The sequence below is a fragment of the Aulonocara stuartgranti genome, assembly GCF_965226115.1.
Source record: "Aulonocara stuartgranti genome assembly, chromosome: 1".
Lineage (NCBI taxonomy): Eukaryota > Metazoa > Chordata > Actinopteri > Cichliformes > Cichlidae > Aulonocara > Aulonocara stuartgranti.
The window spans coordinates 21603808-21626871 of NC_138939.1; the positions used below are offsets into that span (position 1 = coordinate 21603808).

Here is a 23064-nt window from a genome sequence, read left to right on the forward strand (position 1 = left end):
TAAGCTGGCTACATCCCAACAGCAGCACACGCGGTAAACTGACACTAGACAGCAGGATGTGTTTAACACCCGCCACTGCGTATGAACAGAGCCTGCTGGGTGTACAGTGTACCGCAGCACAGCCAGGAGGAAAATCACTCAGTGGAAGCACTTCTGCTGAATACAATCAGATGTTACTCGATTACTGCTGGTCACTTTCTGCTGCACACTGAATAGTTACATTACGTGGGAGACATGCACATTAATCAAACACAGATCTGATGATGTTTGGATTTGTCTGTAACTAACGATAATCAGACAAATAGATCAATAGATTTGAACAAGACTTTGAGCTCCAGACTTTTGCTTTTGAATGAAGGTCTTCATTTTACCACATTATTCATGCTTGGCCAGATTAACGCTGGAAACCCTGGAGAGCTTCATGTCAGCGACAAAGGGCCTTTGTCCTGTTCAAGAGTCTGTCTTTGACTCCTCACTTCCTTCCTGCTTCTGAAACCATTTACAGCACCCCTTTCTACAAAAATCAGACATAGTATAAAAAAAGCTGCATTATTTTCTGTGAGCTGTTTACGCACAGCACCGGCTATGAAGTGTGCACTGTTCGCTTAAGCTCGAGTGTGACGACACACATCCTTCATTTCTGCATGTGTTACACTAAGTAAAAATCCAGAGTGAGGTCAGGCCATCCAGAGGGAATAAGCAATGGTTCCACTAATTCCTTACAAAGTACAACAAGCCTTCTTGGAAAAGTGCCATTCCAATATGTCTATATTAAGTCGATGGGAGCTGAAAGCAGGGTAGTCCATCCCTCTGACCCACCTAACACATCCCACCCCAAATCCCTCCACTCTAGCCCTCCTCCTCATCATGGCTCCTCTTGACATCCTTGGAATCCTGGATAAAACTGCAGGCTACTGTTTGCTTAAATACAGTGCCTGGCATTTACAGGGTTTCTGCACAGTGCACTCTACTCAGATTCAGTGTAGCTTTAGTATTAAATGTTTTGAAAAGGAAATAAAAGTCCAAGTGTGATGCAAAGTGGTAAAATAGGAAGACAAAAACAGGATAAAGAAAGCACATATTATCATGCCATTACATATGCCATGCATGAATAAAAAAGATGTTATAGAATTTAGATGTCAAGGTCTAACCTCAAGGTATTTTATTCTGGTTTTTAATTAAGTGGTTATGTGTGAAGTGTTTGTGCTATATCTCTCTGTTTTGATACATTATCTGTGTTTAAATTTTTTTAAACATGGCGCATTAATTTAGTGGATTACCTCCTCCAAAAAGAGGTGATTAGAAATCACCTGACAGCACACTGACAGCTGTACACTGTGCCGAAAAGGGAGCAAATTAACTACCTCAGTTGGGGTCTGAAGACCAGTGGATATCAGCTGGCTTCATGGGCACACTGCAGGGGAAGTGGGGAATTTCACCATGAGGCACTAAAATTCTTTAAAATGTATTTAAAATAAAAGGGAAACACCTCTTTTGGAGGTATATAGTTAATGAGAAATAGTTTCTTGTCTGAGTTCGAAACACATCTAATTTGCGTGATAGAATTGTCCGCACCACGACTGGGTTTCCCCCTCTGTCCTGTCCTCCTTTCATAGACTGAGGCTCTGTCTTCCCTGTTACCTCCCAGCTGCTGGGGCCACAGAACACAACAGAGCCCATTCTGTTGTTCAGAAGAAAGGAGGCCTGTCAGAAGGGGCAACGTTATTAGACACACGAGCGCGCTGACACTTTCAAACGTCCTCAAATTATGATGGAGAAGTACAAAGCGTTAAATTTTGTAAAAGATAAAACAAGAGAGCTTATGTACAGTGACGTGTCTAAAACAAACTGTTTGATAAAATGAAAAAAAGAGCTAGTGATATAATTTAAGAAAATAAATTCATAATTTGTTAATCCAATTCTACAAAAACAAACAAAAATAAAAATGTATGTTCAAAAAAAATATATATATGGACAAAATAGCTCATTCATTGTGTTTGGTTGGGGAATGCTTGGACTCTCCTCCACCCCAAAAACAAAAAGCTCCTTTTTTGAATTAGCCATGGGCTGAATGCTTTGCTTTGCCACCCCTGCCCTAGGAAAACACGCGCCCCTTTCTTCCTGCCGGCTGCCTGTACACAGTAGAGTCTATTAATGCAGCTCCTTCTCCCTGTGAGAGTGCCCACTGCTGAGGATGACGGCCACGCAAAGCCAGCGCAAAGACAAAACAGTTTGCACAACATTAGCAGAGAAAACACAGTCGGTGCGGTGGGCGAGAGGAAACTAAGTCTGCATCACACTGGAGGATGTGTTCTCCCTTAACTGATATTTTTCCTCTCGGGGGCTGGGGTACAATGGTTGTTAAGTGTAGCTGCTTTTCCACGATCCAGGGAAGATTTCTGGTGCTCCGAACAGGTGCTTTATTGTGATATTCGGACCTAACGTAAAAGCGCTCCTTTCATCATCTGTGTGTGTGAGTGTGTGTGTAGATGTTCAGCTATCTGGATTATTTAACACCCTGATTCATTTTAAAGGCAAATTCACATACCTGTATGCCAGACAATCTTCTCTGTTGTGTAAATTATTCTTGTCACTTTTGAGAGAGAGCCGATAGAGTGAGACGTTTGTGTTATAAATGAACCTGTCCCACGGCTGCTTTGGAAACCCCTCAGGTGACTAATTTTAAGTAGACCCTCAGGTGTGAGTTCGCACGTGACAGCCTTTCAGGTAGCACCTCTGATATGGAGCCTCTTAAATTATCGCTGCTTAAGCTGCTGAGGTGTCTAATAAACAAAAGGCCAATTACTCAAATGCATGGCTCCTTTGTGCAATGTACAGTTTCACAAAAGAGCAGTAACTAATCTGTTAATGTTATACTTTTACCTCATTGGCAAAGATGCAGGACAAGTAGTATAAGTTACAACTGAAAGCTACCTAGTACCGATCCTTCCATCCTTCCTTTACTTTAATTCCACATTCTTTATCTTTTTAAATCGATACAGTCGAGTAAGCATGTTTACTATTACTCACACTAAACTGATAAAAAGGAGACTGGGAAAACCCCATACCTTCTAAAGCACTGTAGGCAGCTATGTATAAAATTCTAAAGCAACAGACAAATGCATTACATACTAACTGCACAGCCACTCAGCTTCATTTGCGAACCATCACTGCCACTGCTGCACCTTTTTGTGCATCATTAAGCTTTAACAGGGCCGTGATGGCTTTATTGTTTAAATTGCACGTGACTTTGTTTAACGTCAGCATTTCTTCTGCTCCCTGACAAGGAGTCACATTTCATAACTAATTAAATTGATCCGTCCTACCTCGCCGATAGAGTCCACTAAATGGAATTATTTGTATCCAAGTGTCAATATATTAAATCACAGGGGCTAATGAGTCGGGTCACCGCTTTCTTTTATCTTCAGCCTTGCATGTGCACATCTTCATCAGCTAACAGTCTCCTTAAATGGAGGATGAACATGCTGGACTGAGCCTCCCTGGGTGAGAGCCAAGCTTGTCTGACTAGGCTGTTAATGCCCCCACATAATCCTACTAGCAGTCTAACATAGAGCTCTTCAATACCAGGGAAAGAACAGAGTCTATGCAGACACGAGTGCACACAGCAGCGCAAACTTCCACACTTAAACACACACATTACCATTCCCCTGCTCTATTATTCTCTTATTATCATGCTAACACTTCCAGTCTAGCTGTGCTAATTGGGGGACTTACACATTCTCTTTAACAATGTCTATTTTTGTGCTTCCTTTTTTTCCCAGCCAGTGCATTAATAAGAGTCTCACACTGAGAAAATCATTTGTGCCGGGGAGACAACAAAAGCATCAGAGAATACACAAATTAGCACTATTATCTTCGAGCAATTACCATACGGCCCCGTGTTTATTTAAACTCATCTGATTGATTTTAAATATTTACCATTATACTGTAGTTTTGGGTTTTTGTTCCTCTAAATTGGTAGCGGTACGAAATCAGCATTAAATTATTGCAAAGGATCGGATGCATATTCCATTTCATTATGATAAAAAGGTAGACCAAACAGAAGTACTAAAAGACTATTTATTACAGAGACCAGTATGATTTGATCAAATCTGGTGCGAGATCTGGTGAGATAACTGTTTGCGCAGCACTAAACAAAGATTTAATTCTTCATCCGTGCGGGGTTTGTCAAGACTGGAATACTGAATGCAGGCCAATTATGTGTGGGAAACTACCAAATGCTGCCAAAGACCCTGCACTGGCTTGATGATTTGTGTTGTAACAGGACCGTGACCCTGACCCCAACCATCAAAAGCTGCGTCTGAATCACAGTGGAAGGGGATCACAACAAGAATGCAGAAATCTACGAGTAAGCTAAACCAGAAGAAAAGGCTGGATTTGATTGAAAACGTTTGAAATTGAAAGAATGACTTGATGACAGCCGCGGGTCAGGCTTGATGTCAGTCATCTGCCAAACCGCAACCGCACCGGACACTTAAGGAAAAGTTTATTTGTTAAGCTATTATGGATATTTCCAGAAGATGTGAAATAAAGCCCCCGAAACAAACAAAAACTGCTTTTTTATTTTAAATATAAAGCTTGATGTTTGTTTAAAGTTAGATTATCAGAGTTGATATCTGTAGGTGCAAACTAAAAGAAAGAGAAAATTATGTGAGTGCAGACTCCTCAGCTACTGTGTACAGATGGACAGGTACAGACATCCTCCTGTGACTTTTCTGATTTCTATGAGAAATATGGGAGTTCTGTGTCGTCTGAATAAAACACATCACTGTAAAGTTTTTTTTTCACTTGTAACACTATGTCAACTGACATTAAACACCTCTGTTTTTGTGGTAAGACTGAAGAATTAGAAAGCATTAGAAAGAAAAGGGGTCAAAAAACTGAAGCTGCACTCTTTCAAACCCTTTTTAAACCTATTTTGAAGTCTTTTCCTGTAAAATAACGACAACAATACTTTTACAGTGTGTGATACACTGACAAAAAGATTGGGAAAGATATGTTAGTAATAACCCTGCCATTGGCTAAAATATGAACTCTATGAAGAATTAATGTAGAACCTTTTTCTATCAAACTGCATGTTTTCCTGCAAGTCTGTTATGCACCGTCTCATCTTCAAAAATCTATCTCTATATTGTCCACCTTGTAAAATTCTTGGCGGATTAATGCTGGTGTTATTGAATTTCTTCTTTAATCTTGAAACCTTTAGTAGTGTCCCCCACTGTTTCTTGACACCATTAAAGACACATGTGAGGAAGCCACTAAGACTTTGAAGTGTGCAGTGGACACTAATACACTGGCCTTTTCTCTTTTAATCTCTGGTTTTCATTTTCAGCAAGCCGTGTTTGTGGACATGAGGTTAAATGGACCAAAAATGTGCGCTTACTTTCAGCGAGGTCAGAGTTTATAGCTAGGTCGTATGTCGGGAGAGAAGAATAGGTCAAAGGGAGATAAACTGAATAACTTGGCTGACGAACAGATCATTCATGGAGTGAGATATAAATGTGGGCAAAAAAGAACTTTTGCCAGCCAACATTGAAACTGTTAGCTTGCCGATCTTGGGTCTCACAGTGTCCTCAGAGTTAGCACATCAATGCCACAGCCAATGACAAATGACAGTGTCATGATATTGTGATGTTTTTCATGGATTAAAAAAAGGAAATTAAATTAAATGTTATGAATTAAAAGTGTCCCTCTGTTTCATGTGGGGAGCTCGGCTTTCTCCAGCCTGTTTGTGAAGATAAAGTTCACCCTGACCTTTCTGCCAGTATTTATTCCATTGATGTGTGTATCAGTGCGTGGGTCCCTGTGTGCCTGTGTACTGTACACTATCACCTTTGTGGATGTATATGTGTATTTACTTGCATACAGAGTCATACCAGGGATTGTATCTTAACAGACCCATCCTTGAGGAAAACATGAACTGGGCTTATTACCCAGTGAGGTGCATGGAGTTATTCTTATGGTCTGGCTATGGATGGCACAACACCTGAGTGCCTTAAAGCTCCATGTCTCATACTTTTTAAAATTTTATATCCTGAATGATGCCTTGTCTTTACCTCTCATGCATTCCCACAAACAAAGTGAAACAGAGTTAAATGGCTCATATATATATATATATAAATATATATATATATATATGTTTAAGTGTCACATGAGTCTTGCAATGGTGAGGTTTCAGATTTTCAACTTAAATCAACTCAAGAGTTAATCTAACCCTAGGGTTGAATTAGTGCCAAGACGATTTCAACGAGGAGGATGAACTGAAAAATACAAAGAAGCTGAGGGAAAAACACACAAAGCCTTGAGCTTTAACTTTTGATAAGCCTCTAACGCTTCAATCAAAACATCTGCTATCTTAAAACAAGTGACATTTTAATCCCGAGGGACAAAGACTAAATCTCTTTTCGTCTCTTGTTGGAATGATGAGAAAGGATAAAATGAGAGTTGGCTATTCAAAAGAAGAACTCGATTGAACTACTTGCTGCCTTGGACCAAACCTCGCTTACTAAACCTAATAACTACCTACTTCTGATTCAACTTAAATTTATATGCAAAAAAAAAGTCCTTGACAGCACACGCATAACAGAAACAGCCTCCAGTTGCGGTCCCCTCGGTTTTATTGTGTGGACCCTTTACGGTGTCAAATGTCACATCATCAGTAGAAGACCTGAGCAAGAAGCTTTCTCTTCGTTTTCCTTCGAGCCAAAACAGAAGGACTTTGATGGCAGGAGGGTCTCCAATAAAGTTTAATGCTCTCCATGCTAACAGCAGAGTAACTCAATCCCTCAGCGCTGCTTACCACTTTGCTAAAGGCCTGCGCAGTACAGGATGGAAGCTTGTTTACAGAAATAATTAAGTCAAAGCTGTTGTATATTAAAATGACCAGGGCATTTTTAAGAGGCAGCACTAATGAAAACAGAGTGGCAGAAACCGTTGCGCTAACTTGCCCCTGACTCTCTTTTATCTACTCTTGCTGATACTCCAACTTGAGAGGAGTGGCCATAGGTTAAGGACAGAGAACATATTCTTCTCTAAATAACTTGCTGTCTGATAAACAATGTTGCACACAGTGAAACTTATTAAAGTCTTGGGAGCGACTTGTTTTTGAGTTGTGCGTGCCCAGTGCAGCCAGGAGAGGCTGATGGGCAAGTAGAACAGATGGTCTGACCATGAGATTCTTTTATTTAATTGTGGATGTGGCTTTTTTTTTAATCAGGAGAGATCTCATTTTGTCAGGGGAAAACTGGCTAACTGGGCTCTACAAGAAAGGGCTTTACTTGTATCTCCGTTCAAGTGTTTGAAATGGATATTTAGAAGCACTTTCCCATAAACACTTGAAACCTCACCCTCTCTGAAAAGTATCCATCAAGGGGAATTTTCAGGTAACATTTGCCTATAACTCTGTGATGAAAGCAAGGGCCTCGAAAAGGGAGATCCTTTAGGGCTGTGCCCTTATGCTCAACGTGCATAAGTAAAGAGCTCTCTATCATATGAGTATTACTAGCCCCTCGGCAGTGTATAAGGTACTTCATTTTCGAGGGTTTTCTACACAGAGTGTCATGCTATGTGCTTGTCTGTAGTGGAATGTCGTATGGAATTGTTTTTCCAATAGACTGTCCACTGTTGAAGCGAAAGGTCCAGGCTAGTGGCTACTCCACAGTAAGCTGAGAGTGCAGTCTTCCTCTTGTAAAGAGCCATTGAAAGAGGCATTTTGATGCCCTGGCCATAAATCTGCTTGTTGTACTAACTGCTCTTTGAGAACAGATGTTTTCTTTGCTCTTTGGATCATAAGAATAAGCTGTATTATATGTGGTATGTCCCAGTATATGGGGAGAAGATACTCTTTATCAAAAAAATATCTGAATGTTGATTCTGCAGGAGTTTGCTGCAGGTGAATATTTAAAGTTTTGATGCGGAGAGTTTTGAGAACAAGCAGAGAAGGAGGAGGCAAATGGAGAAGGATGTGCCTGACACCAAACACACCCGGCAGGATAATGTTAGCCTCACAAAGGCAGCCAGGCTCGCAGCCTTGACCACTGCCAGCAAGCAACCCTGGATTACCCTGTACATATCCCTGACCATATTCAGCTACATGCTGCGTGGGTGGTCTTCCTCTGCACCTTTGTGCTTTGTACTATACTGCACAGAGCACACACAAACATACACACGCGGTGAGCAAGATAACATCTGGCATGATGCACATCTGAAAAAGTAGAACAAAACATAAAAGTCCACGAGGCGGCATAAGGAAGTACGTGTCGCAGGCACAGGTCATGGTGACAATGTAGGTTTCAGCAGGTCGCGTGCTGTGTGAAAGCGTGCCATATTGCCCTTCTGGGATCTACTCATTTCGGAGGCATTTACCAGCCTCTTTCATGTCCCCCACCTCCACGCACTTCTCCATCAACACAACTCATTAGCCGTTGTTACTTTTCCCCCCATTTTTTTTGTTCATTAAGATGTGCTAATTATTCGCCTACATATTTTAAAGTCCTCCCGATTACCAACGGCCAATTAACATTTGATGAAAGTGACGAATGTCAGCATGACACACACACAAAAAAAATCAGAGATAAAGGAATAAGAAGTAAAGAAGGAGTGGCAAACTTAAGTTAGCCATGATATTTATTTTAATGCCTAATTTTATTGATCTGTGCAAATAAATCCAGACATCTGGATCATGGTGACAACCCTGGTGCTCTAATTATACTGAAGAGGCAGAAGTGGAGTAGTAATCATTGTAGAAAAAAAGTAGGAGGTGTAAGCTGCTGAGTGGTAGAGGGCCAACAGAAATGCTTTGACTGACCTGGATCTGCTGCTGGAGGAGGTTGATTTTGTGCTGTTGCTGCAGAAGCTGCTGCTGTTGTCTTGCAATCTGGTTGGTAAATGAAGTGGGGAAAAAAATGTAGATTGATTAGTAAATGAACCTAACACTAAATATGTGCCGAGACGGACGATACAGGGCTGGACTGGAGGTGGAACTTAAAAAAGCAATTTTTATTGTGAATAAAAGTGTATTCTTTTATCTAAACCGCTGCAGTCAGTCAATAACAAACCATTAAATGTTCTAAATGAATATAAAATGAACTGCAGAGCTGAAATTTGCGGAGAAAGAGAATAAATGATTTACAGGACACAGACGAATGTGGTTATGATGGAGGTGGCAAGCCCAGGAAGGGTGACAGGGGTCCCCGCTGCCCCTGAGTGACGAGCAGCCACACCGCAGTGTTTCTCATCCCTAGCGCTCCCTCCTTTTACATGCTCACTTCATTGAGCATGACAACCTAGTTTTAAGTGTCATTTAATTTTCATTTTTAAATATAATTACAAAGTGTTCACTGTAAGATATCGGCCGTCTGCAAATGTGTCAAGATTAATTTGTGCTGGCTTCCTCACGAGTGTCAACAGTTAATTACTGCGTTGTATCTTGATGGCTTGATGACATCCCAGATCTCAGCGGGCTCTCTTACTCTCCCTCTCTCAACCATCTCTCGCTGTCTCTCTTCCATTTTTATTAATGGTAAATATTAATATCAGCCCGCATTAACATAAGATCAAATAATAAAACATATATCACTGGTCGTTTGTTCTGCAGTGTCTCCAAAGCCTTCAGAGCTGAGCGTAGTTTGCAAATGAACACTATTGATTGAAAAATAAATCAATACTGTTAATGTATTATTAGTGTACTATGACCAAATGCATCACTCCAAGGTGGACGGTCTATCTCTTCATTTACCAAAGGAAGGTCTGAGAGTGTGCTGAGAAAACTCTGAGTGAACTCCTTGCTGATAATTGACTCATAGCCATTAGGGTGGCGGGTGATAATAAAAGTGTCGCCCGTGTGGATAGTTTGTGTCCTTATTTCTTCCCAGACATTAACACACTTCATGGCCTGTGCTAATTTGCTGATTTGTACAATATGGCTCATTGGCCTGATTTGTGCTGCAAATCTAATGCCAGGCTTGTTCTAATAGGAGTCGATTTATAAGATATAGAGGACTTCCATATTTAATATAACGTTTAATTCACACATTCCCTCGCATTTGTTAGTACAAGTCATAATAACATTTTTCCTACCACACAGCATAACTGTGGGCGGGAGAGCATGACTGAAATATCTCAGGCAATATAGACTATAACGTCTTTCAAATCTAATATTATTCCAAATTCCAACCAAGTAGCAAGGTTTTATTGGCGCATTTCAGGCATGAAATGTAATATGAAATAGAGAGCTAAGCACAAAGACTTGTGTTTAAAGAGGTTTATTATTAGGTGAAAGAGGAAATTAAATAAAAAAGGTAAAAGGAGGGAGGGGAATGTTCTGTGTGTTTCAAATAGTAAGAAAAGAGCCTAGTTTAGGAAAAGGTAAAATAAATAAATAAATAAATATATAGCGTGGGCTATTAGCTAGGTGTTTTGGTGCGTGTGAGAAAAGAAAACAGCAAGCGGTTACCTGCTCCTGCTGCTGACGAGCTAACTCCATTTGCTGCCTCTGTTTCTCCATCTGTGAGGCAGCCAGCTTCTTCTGTTCATCGTGAGCAGCCAGGAGCTGCTCTCGCAAGCTGATCAGCTGAGTGATCATCGTGGAGAGCTGGTGTTCCTTTTCAGCCAGGCTCTCAGGAGTACCTATTGAGAAGAAGGAGAGTGAGAAAGAGAGAGCAATGTCTGTGAGCAGGAAAGGATAAATGCAAGGTGGTGAAAACAAAAACAAAAACATGACCACAAGTTGGTGCATACCTGGAAAAAAAAGTACTCAAAAGTTTTTATTGTGACCATGACTAAATAACCAGGGTGTAGGCTTTTGGAGGAAACACAGCAGAAGCCATCGGTCATTATATAATGCTAAATATAGAACAGTGACCGATCATCATGTGCTATTGTGCTGTACACAATATTTAGTACAAAGAAAACCACACAGGCAGCAACCAACTGCAGTGAATTCACTAGAAAGTGTTAAGGTCACACACAGCCTGGAGTTGTCTGTTTTTCTGTAGCTGGTGTTCACGGCTTTCACAGCAAGAAAGTGAAGGAATTGTTCCGAGCACACAGACAAAGAGCTGCAGGGAGCTGTCAAACTGAAATCGCAGCTTATTTCAGACGTCCACGGGTGATTATAAAGAAAGTGTTAAGAGTCACTCTTTGCACTGGCCTATAAACAGAACTTTTATACACACCAAATATTAGGGGAGGAAACGCCTGCAGATTTTGGCTGAATTTAATGTGGAAACCTGCAGAAAAAAAGACTCAAAGCGGTACGTACACAAACAAAATGCATGCTCAACATACACTATAACCACATGCACTTTGTATCATCATCACATTCCCTCTCTTTAATGCATATTTGACAAACCAAAGCAATGACAGAGCAGCGGACTTGCGTTTCTCTCTCTGCAGTTACATGTCTACACTGTGTGTGATAGGGGCTCCGCTGCACTGCTCTCTCTCCGCCTAATCAATGCTAAGTGATCCTACCATTGACTTACACAGCCAACATAATTGCCAGTGAGAGGCTAGACAGTAACTCACTCTCCTCCCACTGCACTCCTGTGTGACAGCTGGTATGGTGGTACGTACAAAAAACTGACAGGAAAACTGACAGAAAGAGAAAGAGACAGTTAGAGGGAGAAAGAGAGAGAAAGGGGGCAAAAAACACAAGAGGTCCAGATAACAGTGCGGTGAAGTCTGGCCTGAAGCCAGCAGGAGCTGAATTCTTTCCTGGGTGTCTTCCTCTCGTCTCTGACCACATCTGTCTTGAGTTTCTCCTGAGAGCTCCCAGGGGCCCTCTCCACTCAAACTATTTTAATTTGACTAAACACCTGATTTATTTTATCTCTCCGATGAGGAAAGCTGTTTGTCTTAATAGGGCCTGTCAACCTCCAGAACCCATTCAGGGCAATTTACTGGCAGGCTTGTCTGAACCTCAGTTCGCCTCGCTCTGCCTCTGCTGCCTGCTGCAATGGAAGAGAGCTGCAATTCTCCATTTATCCTCCTAACGAAAAAAAAGCACCTAAAAGCAGCTATTCATTGGGCCTGTGTGCAGTTTCCAAGGCCTCAATTGACTTCTTATTCACCCAACTACACTTGTTGTGAATGGCTTATCTATAAAATTGATACAATCAGCACCAATTTTATTAACCTTTGGCTGTCTCCATGAAGGAGCTGCTCAGCAGCAAAATACATCGGTCATTGTCACAATAAATCACTATCAATACTGTCGCGGGAAGGAGGGAGAGCCGTAAAGAAAGGGAGACGGGGGGTAACAAGACAGAAAAGAAGAACAGAAAAATCATCATCTAGATGATCATTTTGATTTGGGGCCATCGAGTCACAGATGAGTGTCAGCTGGAAAAAAAAGTTAAACATCTGGGCTCAATGACGCCCTGACAGCCTGCCTAAGTACACATGTCACACTAGTTTAGGAGTTTAAAAATTGTGAAAATTACAAAGATTCTGCAGAATGTTTATGTTTTGTCTTGTGAGTGTGAATATGCAGCAAAACTTGTGCTAAGTGTCCAATGAAGGACCTGATGGGCCAGTCTGAGTGTGGGGTGTTCACTCCTGCCCAGACACCACAAGAATACTAACAGAAGGCTCATTGTTTTGATGTTGAGCTGAACTGTGGGAAGCCCAGACCTTCCCTTGCACCACGATTTAGGCCATCTCTCTCTTCTGATTTCAGTCATAATTGTTGATCTCAGTCCTAAAAATCTACAACAGCTGAAGACATTTTAAGATTAGCTGTCAGTACTGCAGACAAACACAGCTTTGGTGCTTAAATATCTACTAAAGATAAGCGCAGTGGAAGAAAACCAAACATAAAATGAGACACATGTGTTTTTTGTTGGCTGGTTAGTGTTAAAATCCCTTTCTTCCTGCTTTGAATTATGGATCAGCTTTAAAATGCAGATAAAACTTTTATTGGGTGGTACAGAAGAGGAGAGTCGTGGTCTGTGTCTGACCAGGCTGCTGACAAAAGAGGCCGTTTCCTGCATATTGCATGGCTTTTAACAGCGGTAGGGCTGGGGTCTGCCTGTTAACATGTCTCCTCACATTGCGCTTCCGATGGCAGACAGACAGCCCAGAGATGCCTTGGCGCTACATAAACGCCAGCAGTCGGCCTGGACCTAACGTGTTGTGACATCCTCCTGGTGAACAAGTGAGCCTCAGTAGGACAATACCAGCCCAAAGCAGGAAGAGGATCCCAGGAGTAAGCGGTCAAGCTGTGCTGGCACTTTTCTTGTTTTGTTATTTTAGGACACTTCTGCCAAGTTCAGAATTTTTAGACTGACACATAGAAGACGGCGTTGTCCAGTTTCAGCCCATTCACATGCACCTTTTGAGATTCCTGCCTTCTTTAAACGTCACAAAGTAGGGCAGAAAACATCAACGGGTGACTAAATAAATCATAAGAGAAAAACAAGCAGAGCCATGGTTGCTTGGGGAAGGACGGGGGTATTTGAGCCTTGGGGTCTTTGGATAAAAGGCACTTTGTAGGGGTGTGATTTGTTTTGTCCAATACCCACATCTCTCTCTCACTCTCTCTCTTGGCTCCCTCCTCTCTGCTCTAATCAAGCAGTCTCTAATTTGGGTTCCAAGTCCAGTACCGGGGAAAAAGAAGGAGGCTTGTTACTTTGAAGAGTCCCGAGTGAATAACACAGATAAAAGATTCAGGCACAAAAAAAAGAAAGAAGAAAACGAGGAGGGTGAGGGTAAAAAGGGGGAAAATCACAAGGCACCCTATTCTCTTCTCTTCCTTTGGTTAAGACAGCTGAGCCATTATGACCAGATCTGAATTGAGTTTTTTAGCACCAGAAGACTGGAATTTCTTTGTCTCTCTATCAGACAGCTATTGTGGATGCTTCCATATGCTGCAAACCCATCCTAAGTAAATTGGGCCTTGTCTAAATGGTACGATTGTACCAAGCTGTATCCGCACACAGACCGCACATAGCTTGAATGCCTTGCATGCTGAGACGCTCTCTCACTCTGCGCTCTCCTAAAGCGCGTGTGAATGTAGACGCGAGCGTGCACCGATGTGTGTTGCACGTGCCTCCAATCAATAAAAGGTACATGTCTCTGAGTAAATGCACGTGTGTGACCTCTGTGGTCATCTGACCCTTTGTCCATTCTTTCTGCGGAAAACACAAAGAGCTAACTCAGTAGCAGCAGACGACATCTATTGGTGCGCGCTTTAGTATTTTTAAGGGAAAAAAAAGGATGTCCACAGTCCTTTTACCAATACCTAACAATGTTTTTTTCCAATCAAATTTTCTTTTGTGTTATTTAATACAACTGAAACATTTTATCCTTTGTTAAAAAAAAATGTGTTAGGTTGAAAACTGGCAGAAAAGCCAGAGTAACGGGAACTAGTTTTATAGTATCCCTTTGCTTTTAAATAGTATGTGCACTTGTCCAGCAGTGCTACAAGGCTGTGTGTGTTTAATATGGTGTTAATGTGTCTCCGTGTCCTACAACCAAGACAATATGAGCAACAGCTGTTTTACCTGGCTTGCTGCCTCTGCTATGATATAAAAGCCGTTAATCTTGCCAATAAAACCGCATTAACAAGCATAAGCAATGACTTACAAGTACGTCATCCACTGGCAGCAAATGCCCCTCAGCCACTAAGCTTACCTATATGATAAGGATGAATATATCGGCTTCTTTACAATGAAAAACTCAAATGTTCTCTAAAATTTGCAGTAGTCTGAATATAATAAGTGTATTATAGTATTTTGCACGTGCCACCTATGTTTTTGCATATAGTATATTTGAATGTTGATGCGACTGCATCAGAATCATTTAAGTGTCTCAGCACCATCTTTTAAACATAAATATTCTGATTGGCATATGAAGAGCTTATTAATAAAAGTACTCTTCATCTACTGAGGTTCTGCTGTTCATGGTGAACAGTGATAGAGGCTAACATTTTGATGATAGAGGAAGCTTCACTCTTCAGTATAATTATGCTAATGTAAAAGCTCCAGCACTTAACTGTCTATCCATGACACTGGACAAGGTACTTCATCAAAGCCAAGATAGAGGCTCAACCTGAGCATATTAATCCGCGGGAAATGCCGGTGACCCTTAAATTCTCCCTGGAGAAAAAAAAAAAATTTCAACGCAGCAACTTTATTTGTGTTCTTTCAGTAACTGAATGCAACGTTCTTTGAATCTATAAGACTGTGCAGCAAACCACAGATCCTGGCAACAAGATGTTGTGTAAGGCAGCATGTAGCAAAGATCATTACATAAAAACAAAGATTGTCTCTGAGCCTTCATTTCATCTCTTATGGCCTTTATAATGATAGGTCTGACCCCCGTAACCTTAAAATATAAAAAGAATGCACAATTTTCAAGGTCTTTCTAATACATAGCACTTAAAGCATATGAAACAGTGATCAAGGCAATGACTTACTGTCAACAAATCCTTGGAAGGGAATTAGGAGTTAGATGTTATCTCATTCTTTTCACAGAGCGTTTATTCATCCGTCTTACCTATACAACTGATAATTAAAGCAGAATCTACTTGTTTCCTTGAACTGCGCAAAATGAGATCTTTCGAAAGACTTTCCGTCTGCTGTCTTTGATGGATAAGTGTATCAACAATACCAGTGTTTTGTCTGGGTTTTTTATCAGATCACAAGTGATAGACTGAAACAGCAGGGATAACAGGAAGCAAAGACAGATGAGCCCAGAACACATATTCACAAAGCATATAACAGGTCAGAGCACCTGCTGCCTTCTCAGGCTTTTAATACAAATCTAGCCAGCAGATCTAACCAGGGATCATAAATGTTTATTTTAGAATTTACCAATGCCATTGCACTGCCATTCGTGCCATTGCAGCATGGGCGAGCCGACAGGTCTGAACTACAGATCTATTTAGAATGCATAGATGATATTAATATATATCGACAATTAATGCCTTCAGAGAGCATGGAAAGTGGATTTTTCCAATATATTTTACTGAAAGTGAAAATGTAAAACTGGAACTGCTAAGTTTTATTGTACGCACATGTATAACCATTACTGCCATTAAACACTCTTCACATTGCTAAAGCTTAAAAAAAAAAACCATAACTACAATTTATAATCAATAATCTAATGTATAATTAGTATAATTAATTCAGCATTCATTAACACTTAAACACTGCCTATTGGAACTTAGCATATGCATTCAAAACAGAGGTAGAAAGCCCTGTTTGGGGGGGGGGGGGGGGTGGGGGGGGGGGAGTTGCACGTTTCACTGATCTTTTGATTTCTGTCTTTCTCAGTTTGTGTAGAACAAATGCATTCTACTTTATTTATTTTGAGATTATTTTGTTACCTTTCAGGTGCAGCAGGTCTCTATGTAAAGAAAAAAAAACACCCTCTGACCTTTGTGTGCGCTCTGTTCCTTATGTGCACCACATATGATCGCTCCTGTGCCATTTTACTTTCTCACCCTTTCAGTCAAATTCGATCCAGAACAGCCCAAATGTGCACAAATTTGTAGCCTCCGTGCAATTTAAAACATTTAAACTTTTCATCAAAAGTCATCACATTTCAGGCTAGAATGACATTTTAGTGTTTTACTGCTAATTTTACACATTTGTTACATTACATTTTCGAAAACAGAACAGTGTACTGGTGATAGACTAGATCAAAATGCATAAAATTGAACATAAAAGGCCATAGTGCTTGCTTGGTGCACATGCAAAGAAGGATAAAAGGAAGATTTGAGATAGTCCCCAACTCCAGCCTGATTTTATACTTAAATGCCAAATCACAAGTACAAAATAACACCTGTGTAATTACCGATGTTCTTTCCATAATAAAAAAAAAGAAAAAAAAAAGAATCAAAAATAATCCTGGAAAGTGACTTGATGCACTCGATAGCATTACCCATAAATGAAATTAAGCTAAAAATAACACTTTCTTATGGAGCCTATAAAAATGTGACTTTTTTTACTTTAAACACAATTTCAAAAACCTGTCTTAGCCATTTTTATGCCTTCCTAAAATTTGGTTGTTATACGCATCTTTTTAAATCTGAAGGGTGTATTCGCATTCTCTTACATCCTTATATAACTTAGCCGTTCGGCTTTACATGCTTGTGAAAATCCAATTTGCTTTGCCCAGGAAAAACTAATGAATATTTTAGTGGAGGCTCCTTTAAAAATGACATAGATATGTTTTTGTCAGCTCTCTCAATGGTTTACATTCTCTCTGACTGAAAGGAAGATTAATAAAACGATATACTGTTAAATGACTCAACTTGAACAAACCACTGGAAAATATGTAATTGAAAACACAGAGATTTTTGTACCTGTATATACAAACATACACTACACACACACGAGCACAGCGCTTCCTTTTTTACCTTCCATTGCCACAAGCTAAATTCCTCAATTCATTAGAGGAGAAAAACACACAGTCCAACACTCACATGCATTCATCTGGCAAATGTGGCCTCAGGAATAATGATTTACTGTGGCTCATATTTCACCTGAGTGCACAGGGCAAACAGTTGACTGAAGTGTTGTGGAGAAAATGCTAACTGAGGCATTTTTGACTGGAGCAACTGGACAGATAACGTTTTGTGCTATTTGTGTGAATGGTTTGTATGTTGGGTGTAATAGACATATTATATAAAATACACAAACCTTTTGAAATACCCTCAAAATTAATGTCTTCCTTCTCCTTTCTAACGCTACATAAGCTCACTTTTGATGGGGAATGTTGCACAAATATGCAGTTGTGTCCAGTAGTATCAAAACCGCACTTTATAGAGGTCATTAAGACATTTTTTTTAAAGTGCACAAACATGTTTTGCAACAAACCCACAGTACTAAACAATCTGGGCTCTGTGCTCTCACTGTGGACCCCTTTCTGCTTGTGCAGGAGTATAGCCAGCACAGGTAGGGCCAGCATCAAATCAGTCTCAGCTGCCTCCTGCCCTGCCCTCTGTTCTCCTCCTAAAGAGCTTCCACTTATCTGCCTGCCACAGGACTGTATGTTTGCACCCGACCACTGTCACGTAGACACCATTCTCAAATTGATTGTGACAGTGCAAGAGCCCTGATTTTTCTGCTTCAGAATTCAAGCTGCCATTTCAACGCTAGTGTACAGCGTTAAGCTTTTTTCTGTCTTTCTTTTTTAGCAGATTCCAGCGGAATGAATACAGCTTGTGTTCCAATTTAGTAACTACATATTTTCCTCCAGTTTGAGTAAATGCTTGAGCAGTTTGTGTGTGTGCTTCTTCTTTTTTCTCTTCTTTTTTTTTTTCTTATGCCCCCATCGGGGGGCCAGTAAACTACCACTCAGCAGGGAAACTTAAATAGCTCTGTTGAGTATGAAGCTCAAAGACCCTGCACAGAGCAAGCCAAAAGACATATAAGCATATATGTGTATGTATATATGTGCATAATGAATGGTTATTATCAGTCACTTGTGATCATATAACAGATCTCTCTGAGATATATAATTATAAATGTCAACTGTCCAAGTTTCCTCAGCTGAAATCTTTTTATCTGTGTACTTCTTTCTTGTGCACTCTTTCCACCTTGCCTCTTATTATCTGTTACTTTGTGTGGTTTGGAGCCTTTCCAGCTAGCCTCCCTTTCTTGCTCTGTGGTTTTGTTCAGGAGATTTCATCGTTCCTGCAGATTGACAGCTAAGCTCAGGTATGAAAACAAACAGTTAGCCCTGGAATTGACTGGTGAAAAGAAATCCGCCACTAATGCTCCTTCACAAGCTCTCCTTTTCGCCTCCCCGTGCTGATGCTAAGCCCTGACGGCGTACAAGAAAAGCCAGATGGAGATTTGAAATCATTAACCCTTAATAACACCCCTCTGTATGTCTGGGTTAAGCACATTGCCTCCACTGGATTACGCCACTTTCGACTTACACTAAAACACTAGAAAACATGCCTTTACCTCAAAACAGCACAATATGTATGAAACACGCGCATTACAATAGGCTGTAATTATACATCTGTCATTTGTAAGGGGAAAATGGTTGGTTGGGTTTGCGGACCTTGAAAAGAAAAATCTCTGATGTTGTTGATGCAGTTGTTTTGTTTGTTGACTGTACATGCGTGTTCGGCTCAAAAGGATAAAGTATTCGGGGCATGTTTGAACACAACTGCTGCAAAAGAATGTCTTTATTTTCACGGGCAAAGCCTCAGGTCAAATTCTCTCACACCTATTGTTTTTTTATCTCTTTCCTAAGAACAAGACAAAATCATTTCCTCACCAGTCAGATTCCACCACTTGCCTCTGCAATAACAATGGCTTCTCTTTCAAGGCTCCAATGGAACAATGTCAAAAGAGAGCCTACAAGGCGTTTGGTATAATTTGCGGAGGAATAAGTAAGCGATCTGCACAGAATATGCAAGGCCACTCTGCTACTAGGTACTGTAGCCTTTATCTGCATGTAAAGCTTTTTTTCTCCGCAACCTTTCATTCATTTATAACCTACAGATATGTTTGCCTTTTGTACTGATTTTAACCTAACAATTAATGGGACCTCTGATTCATCATAACACTTTAGATCTTAATCATAAGGTGTTTTCTGCTTGGTACCTTTGTTTGTGTTTTAATTAGGTGGACCTTGTGCATCTCCAACCCTGGGCCTCTTTTTAATTGCCCGTATTTACATCAGGCAGACATCAAACGCAGAGAGAGAGAGACATTTGTAAGGGTGAGCACAAAGCAGCCCTTTGAAATGTCTACAGTCATATGAAATGGCATGCTAATTAAAAATCTAAGGCTGCCTCTGTGATAGGAGAAGCATTTATATTTGTAACTGTGGTGTAAAGACTGTCTCCATAAGTCATCAACAGACAGAGGCCATAATGTTTATTATCAGGCTCCCTACCTGTTTACAGACCACCAAGTAACCTTCCTTTTCCCATTCATCAAACAGAAAAAATGCCCTGCCTGTAATTTAACAGACCAGCTTTCAAAAGGCTAAATCATTTTAAACATTTTACCCCATGCACTTTGATCTCCACTGACACACAGTGTACTAGCACAGGTACAATGAATCGAGTTTAGCAAGCAACGATTTATCCATCACTTCATTAAGGTTATTGCTAATGAATATACTTATTAGAACATTCATCTGCTTTTTTTAACCTTTCTGTGCAGGTGGAGAAATTTAAATTAATCATTAAAGTTGAACGCTTCTGATATTTCCCATTTATGTTTTATGAAAAGAAACAATTAAGCAAATTATCAATATAACCTGTACCTTAATAAACTACGGCCCCCTTGTTTGTGAATTGTTTCCATGAAATGTTAATTAAAACGCTAGGTGCACTGATATAATATTATCTAAAGGGTTTCCAAGAAATTAAAGCAAGCCGCTAGAAGTTCTTAGTTGAAGGGATTTACTGGGAGCCACTGGCAGCCCAGTGTCAGCAGCCAGCTGGTATTGTGCTTCCCTGTGCTGTATAAACACAGCAGCTCGCTGTAACAGTCAGTGCTAAGGACTGAGCAGCTGCCCTGCCCATCCTCAGCCCACCTTCACGCTGTCATAAACAGAGATTTTGGGGGAGTGCTGAGTTGCTCTTTGCTGTGGTGCTCTCGATAGGCTGCACGGGGCGTTCACTGTCAGCGTCAAGGCATTCCACTCAAACGCAAGCTCACCGAGGAGACGACTCTGCGCGTCTCCGCACCCTCTCCTCTCCAAGCCGCTTCTCCCCTTTCAGCTCAGCCATGGTCTGTTTACATCAAGCACACTTTGGGTTCAACAATTACCAGAGCAGCATGAACGCACCGCATGTGCCAGAGCAGAGCAGCGAGGCTCAGGGCCGTCTGAAGGGACAACAACAATAAACTGCTGACAAGCAAAGAGAGCCTTCGACTGAGGCTAAATGGGCTGGAATTTTGAAGAAAAGCACTTTGGACAGAGTTGGGCATTCCAACAAAAGATAAGGGAGGAGAGAAATGAATGAGGAGGGCAGCCAAAGGCCTTTGTTTCATTTCAAAGTACAAGGCTTTTTCTGATATTAAACAGCACATATACTATGTAAGTCTGATAGGAATGAGGAACTCACGGGGTACTTCTATTCATACCTTTTACTTCTGCCAGCAGTTCACTTGTGTTGAGCCTCTCCATCTTCTCTTTCCAGTCTTTAGAAAGAAGTTTCTCCATGCACGAGGATTCTAAAAAAAGAAAAATTAGAAGGGAAATTTAAAGCCATTTGTAATATTTGACGTTTTTATGTATGTAATATTGTGCAAAGTATATAGTTTCGCTTTTCATAATTTTGTAGATGTCATAAATCCATATACTTAAATGAAAAGATGGTGAATCAGACGAAAGAGAGGTGTTTTATTTGATGGCATTGCGCGGGAAACATTAAAAAGAGACTCCGTCCGACAGCTGAGAGATGAGCTAGGGGTGGAGTGAGAAGGGAAGCAGGCATTGTGGGACTACCATAAGGGCAGAGACACACATTAAACGGGAGGCAAAGAGTTAGACTGGGTACGTCCAAACGTTCACATAGCTGCCAATGATGAAAACAATTAACATTTGTCCAGCAGACAATGAATCAGAGAAGGAATGGCTGCAATCTGCCATGCTGTCGCTGGTGTAGCTGATAAAGAACATACTGGGCTGGCTGACCTAGGCCTCCACCATCTCTGCGGTGCTTCGGGTTCAGCCTGTTCCCATCAAACAACAGTAGAGCAACCCTCCACTCTGAGCCTGCCTCTAATCTGAACCAGAGCAACACATCCAGTCCTATTGAATTATGCCTTTTAAAGCCGCAGCCTCGGTGCAATTCTTTGAGTATTTTGAGTGAAATATGAAAATAAATTTTACTGACTTATAATTAAAATAAGTTTTATAGAGATTGCATTTATAGATAGATTTTTGCAAATTGTATAATTAATATGGAGCAACATTTAAAGCTGCAAAGCTGCGGAACTCCATAATGAATAGTCTTACAAGCATATAACAGTGGATCATTCACAAACATACTTCTGGCAACACACGGGCAGAATTTATGGTTTTTTGTTTTACATAATGCAACGGAGGAGGAGTGAAGACTGAGAAAGCCCTGTCACGTGAAACATCTGGATTCTTCCAGTTTTACCACTATCATCCTTGGGATCAGAGGAGATTTATACAGTTGAGGATGTATACAAATGTTGCTTCCTTTTATCCTTCTGTATCATCTCTCGCCCGCTTCCACAAACCAAACACTGTTGCTCCTTCTGACAAACACACTGAGTTCAGAGGATCTGGGAGTAACAGGGGGTCAGTAGTTGTTGTGGCCTTGTTTAAGGGTGGCTTTCAGCGAGATCAAGCAGAGTCACCATTTTGTTTGATTGGCCACTTCCTCCAATGTGATGGGGGTCGACAGGACATCTTCAGCTCGGGGTCATTATAACATTACTTCTGCTTTATTGACTTTCCAATTCCCAACTCACAGTTTGTGCCCTTGACCCAAAGAGAGGGAGTCAGAAAAGCCTATGTGTTTTGTGTGTGCTTGTGTGTGTTAACTCCCTGCGTGGCACAAAGATCACAGATCTTAAAACAGGGTGTTAAGGGCAGGGGGAGTAGCGGAGCTCAGCTTTTCTTCCCTGCTTCTCACCCCTGGGTGAGAGGGCTTCCTCTCCCAGAACAACAAACTCCCTTCAAATCATAATCTCCTGTCAGACACAGCAACACCAGCGCTTGACATTTTCCCCCTGAAGCACAGACATATTTCAAAAAATGGTAAAAAGGGGAATTAAACAAACACGTCGAACATATGCTAATAAGCAAACATATGCTCTCTCGCTCTCTTTCTCTCTCACACACACACACAAACACACTCACTTTCATCACAGATGCTTCTCCAGCACTTGATCATTAAGGAATGCACCAACAGTTGGAGATAATGTGGTGCCAGCTTCCATTCTACTCCAGTCCTCCCCCTCCCTTCCACCTCCCTCCCAGGAGAGCTGCCGCTCCCTTACTTCTCTATCCCCTCTGCCGGGCCAGACACGACCTGCCAAGTCCTCCAACAGGAGAAACTACAGCTGGAATGCACTGCTGTCCTCC

The 23064-nt window shown here is 41.0% G+C and overlaps 1 protein-coding gene across 7 annotated transcripts in view; it reads right to left on the reverse strand.

Annotated features, from left to right (window-relative positions):
- sox6 (SRY-box transcription factor 6) overlaps window positions 1-23064 on the reverse strand; it is a 129272-nt gene that overhangs the window by 42893 nt on the left and 63315 nt on the right. For all 7 annotated transcript variants that reach the window (XM_082532831.1, XM_082532827.1, XM_082532830.1 and 4 more), the window contains 3 exons: window positions 21087-21176; window positions 10475-10647; window positions 8828-8896 (listed from right to left, as the gene is read on the reverse strand). In XM_082532831.1, coding sequence (XP_082388957.1) covers window positions 8828-8896; window positions 10475-10647; window positions 21087-21176 — 332 coding nt within the window. The remainder of the gene's footprint in view (window positions 1-8827; window positions 8897-10474; window positions 10648-21086; window positions 21177-23064) is intronic.